Source organism: Etheostoma spectabile, chromosome 10 (assembly GCF_008692095.1).
Source record: "Etheostoma spectabile isolate EspeVRDwgs_2016 chromosome 10, UIUC_Espe_1.0, whole genome shotgun sequence".
NCBI lineage: Eukaryota > Metazoa > Chordata > Actinopteri > Perciformes > Percidae > Etheostoma > Etheostoma spectabile.
Genome location: NC_045742.1, coordinates 13,707,512 through 13,711,770, shown reverse-complemented (window position 1 = coordinate 13,711,770; position 4,259 = coordinate 13,707,512). Strand labels below are relative to the sequence as shown.

Sequence of the window (4,259 nt, the reverse complement as noted above, 5' to 3'; positions counted from 1 at the left end):
GTGTGTGTGTGTGTGTGTGTGTCATGCTAAACTAAATGTGTGTGGTTTAGCATTCCCAGCTGGGTCTGCAGTGACAAAGCATTTTTTTCTGAGCTCAAGGGACAGCTGCTTGACACAGTACAACCACACACTTACTCAAACTCTTTGATCCATAAAAGTCATCGCTTAACCCTGGGAAGTCCTAGATGTCCCGACAGGTGAGAGCAGAAACCAAGAGAAGAGAGCAGACAGGAAGAAGAAGAGGTTAGTGAGAGTTGGGGCAGAGAGGGAGACGAGTGCTGTGTAGTGCTTGCCAGGCCCACTGACACATGGCGCTGTGCTGTACTCATTAAGCCTGAGCCCCACTTTGTTCATAGTAAGCCACGGCCTTTCAATTACACGAGTCCAATCCCATTAAAATGGAATTTTGACCTGTTAAGTGTTAAAGCTTCAGTCCAGTTAATGAGATTCTTCTTGTTGTGGGTCAGTGACTGACTGGAGAATTGATCAGGACTTATACAAGGAGTAGCATCACGGTGTAAGAAGGCCAGTGTGTTAATGCAGCCGAGCACACACAGACACACACACACACAGCTGGTAGCACACACTCGTCTGGAGCCCATAGACAGATGCACAGACACACCAGAGAGAGAGCCCCACATCTCCAGCCTGATGCCGGCTCTGCATGTGGGGCATCTCTCTGGGACAGTGAGAAAGGGATGAGTGATGCCATCACACAAACCATCCCTGGAGGTGAGCGGAAAGATGAAAGTTGAGAGACAGAACGGAAGCATGAAGGGGATAGGATGAAAACAACACCACCCCCTCGATCACACAGCTGGTACTCACGTTCAGACTCCACCAACTCCTGCACAATATTCTCCTTGCTCTTGTAAAACGGGAACTTGCGTGAGAGGTTGAAGCTTTTTTTGCGCTTTACTTTGACTGGCTGCTTGTCGATGTGTGGGTGAGAAGGGGGGGGGAGGGGGCAACGAGAGGGTGAAAACAAAAACAGAATGGGTTTCAATGAGGGTACTCAACACCCATGCAAAAAAACAAATGAAATGCAAACAATGCACATCAGATAATGAAAATGAGAAGCTGGGTGAAAATGAATGGCATATCAATGAGAAATAAACAGGAGTCCGTTTGCCAACTTAAACATGTACCATTTTCATTCAACTGAATCTGCTTGCATTATAGATGATACAGACAACAGTTACAGCTGATTTATCCATCTGCAAATTACATCTGACAGATCCGCCTCTGACAAACGTGCAGACATTTTGTAAGAGCTGTGGAGGTTACAGGGCCCTCACATCTCCACGGAGCTTCTGTGTAATCTATACAGTAATATGAACGCTTTTTGCGCTCGCTTCAGTGAGCAGGTGCTGGTCTCTTTCCCACACTCAGGTGGAAGTAGGCCATCTCCCTGGGAGCCCAGCAGCAACTCTGAAGGCAGCCTCTTTGGCACCAGGGCCAGGAGCAGCTGGCCCTCTACACTTACCCTGTTGGACTCAATCATGCCTGTCCTGGCGTGGAACTTCACTGTTTTTAACCTAGCCCGCTCTTTCTTCTCAACTCTGAGGGGTGCGGGAGAGAAAGTGAAAGGGAAATAAGTTTAGGCTGGACATGAATGGTAGTAGTCACATTAGCTTTGTCTGGCACACTCTGAATGAAGTGTGAGTGTACCTTTTCTTGCTCGGAATGACCCCAATCTGCTCGCTTTCTCCATGTGGCGTGACCAGCCTCGCCTGCCACCACTCGTCATCAGAAGCGTTTATGACATGAAGGATATCCCCATAAGAGAAGCTCAGGCCTTGGCTGGGCAGACAGCTGTCCCTCGTTCGATCATAATCAAACAAAGCTCTGCAAAAACAAAGGCTTGGGTTACACTCCTTCCTTCCTTTTATCTTCAGTTTGTGTGTAGAGATTCCACATGCACAAAGATCAAATTACTTCACACGTGGCGCAAAATGGCGGCTATGAACGTCCTGTATTACATTATTTTGTTGCTTGTTCAATTATTTTACATTGCTTGCATGTGGGCTGTGCCTGTACTATTATTAACAATTATGTGGAAATAAGCCGTTAGACATAGCTACATACTTTCCACTACAGACGTTTATTGTTCTGAGTGCGTCACTGTCTTGTCAGACAGGTAAACCCAGTAATTTCTACAAAGGTATTAACACCTGCTTTACAGGTTTTAACTTTACTTGACCTACAAGCCTATATCTACAGGTCATATACCACGGTCCAGTGGACAGATATGTTGTGGCCAAATACACCCCCCTTCCCCCTGCCAAGTTAAAGATTTTGGCTGAAGTATTCCTGCCAACTGAAACTGCAGCTGGCAATGTGCTACTGAAACTGTCATGGTGCAATCTAAGCTTAACTGCTCGTGTGCTTAACAGGAAAACAAAGGCACTTTTTACACAGGTTGATGAGTGATAGCCAAATTCCTAACCTTAACCACCTTGGCACACTTAGTGAGATTTTCGAAGAGTATGTGAGCACATGTGACACGGTTTTAATTTAAGAATACATTAGAGGCCCAACACCTCTGCATTCCTGAGGCTAGGCTGGGAGGACATGGTGGCTCTTGCATCACCTGGCTGGCTAGACAGCTTTTCCAACATAACTGTGGGCTTTATCACCCTCACAAGAGCTGCCTAGGCTCTACATGCTTCATAGAGGCCAGCCTATAAGAAAGTCGTGAGTCAGACTGGTTAACACTGCTCTCTCTACGGCAGGCGTCTGATGAGATAACACCTTTATATACTCTTTGATATACCAGTGTAAGGTCCACTGCTGTTGAATTTAGGCTAAATTAATCTAGTAATGTAAATATTAGGCTTAGGTTGAGAGAAGCACATTAGTGCTTCAGTAGGAATATGGTGAAGCCCTTGAACCATGGAGTTACATCACACAGTCCTTTCACCTTGACCCTGGGGAGTCCTGCTTTTATGTCAGCAGACGGATGCCACCTGTTTTAATTCCTAAATGAGCCTCAATCCAGTTTGGCAACCGTCCCAAAGTGTCATAACACAGGTCCCTTCAACATGTCCCGCTGTAAATCTACATCACGCAAAGTAGAGTCAATGTCATATGTGGCATTAAAACAACAACAGGGGATGCCTGTTGATCACCTTAATGATGGTGATGAATTGTATCAACCCAATGCCTTAGATTAAATGTTCCCCTATAAATAGCGCAGTGTGAAGAATCATGTTTTATCTTATGATCTATACAATATACGTCATGCTGCTGTACTCGGACAGCGTGGCTGCTTTTTGACTACGTGCTTTTAAGGCTTTATTCTCCCCCACAGGCAGGTAGAGTTTTATTAAGCAAGAGTGACTACTTTAACTTCAGATCTTAGAATATCATGTTGCTTGTTGAGTGCAAGCATGACTGTGTGTCAGTGTGTAAATGTAAATGGAAGTGTGTGTCAGTGTGTGTGTGCTCCATCTTTACCTGACATAGAGGGAGCGTTTCTCACTGGTGCGCAGGGAGCCTGATCCTGAGCTCATGCTGCTGTTCATCATCTGCTCCCTCAGGTCGTGGATCTTGGACTCAAAGCGACTATACTCTGCATTGGAGGGAACAAACAAAACAAGCAGTGTCAAAAATAGGTCCTCAAGCGTATATGCTGCCAGCCTTGGCTTAACAGTTGATACACCCAAGGTTAAGGTGGTATCGAACATGTTGAATAAAGAGGCAAAAAGAGAGCTGCTCTCGTTTCACTGGCAAACCGTTGGAGATCTCGGTGTCTCAGTTGGCACTGCAGTGAGCCGGAGTGAAGAGAGGAAAGGTTCAGCGAATCCTTAAGGCTGATTAATGACCCGGGGAACAGATGGTTTATCACAGATCTGCCTTACACATCCAGTAATGTCTCATGTCAGGTAATTAATTACACAGATTAATTAAGTTCAACATGGGCTCTTTAGTGTGGTTAAAAAAAGGGAAGGCCTCCAACAATTTCAAATGCATGACCATTTGTCATAGGTGTGAAAATCCAGTTGCTGCTCTGGAGCACAGGGATCATGTATGAATCCGCCTGGACCTCCTCGTTAAGAATGCTCTCATAAGCCCGCTGTGCACAGCGAGCTCTGTGCCCAGGCTGCTGGAAAAAGCTAGGCCACCACAGCACACAGCACACGGGTAGATAAACAGAGCGGCAGATGCAGCTAGAAAAACAAGTATGCTAGGTTGCTCACGTGAACACACAAAGGACAGTGTTTCCTCTGTGTTGATTTTGTAGTGGCGGCCCGCCA

At 45.9% G+C, this 4,259-nt stretch overlaps 1 protein-coding gene across 11 annotated transcripts in view; it reads right to left on the bottom strand.

The window, feature by feature from the left end:
- The window catches only part of dlg3 (discs, large homolog 3 (Drosophila)), an 85,519-nt gene that overhangs the window by 7,205 nt on the left and 74,055 nt on the right, over positions 1-4,259 (bottom strand). For 9 of the 11 annotated variants that reach the window (XM_032528580.1, XM_032528574.1, XM_032528569.1 and 6 more), the window contains 4 exons: positions 3,460-3,574; positions 1,672-1,848; positions 1,487-1,562; positions 829-928 (listed from right to left, as the gene is read on the bottom strand). In XM_032528580.1, coding sequence (XP_032384471.1) covers positions 829-928; positions 1,487-1,562; positions 1,672-1,848; positions 3,460-3,574 — 468 coding nt within the window. Of the gene's footprint in view, positions 1-135; positions 182-828; positions 929-1,486; positions 1,563-1,671; positions 1,849-3,459; positions 3,575-4,259 lie in introns of all 11 variants that reach the window. The other 2 variants (XM_032528575.1, XM_032528577.1) reach the window with 1 other exon arrangement.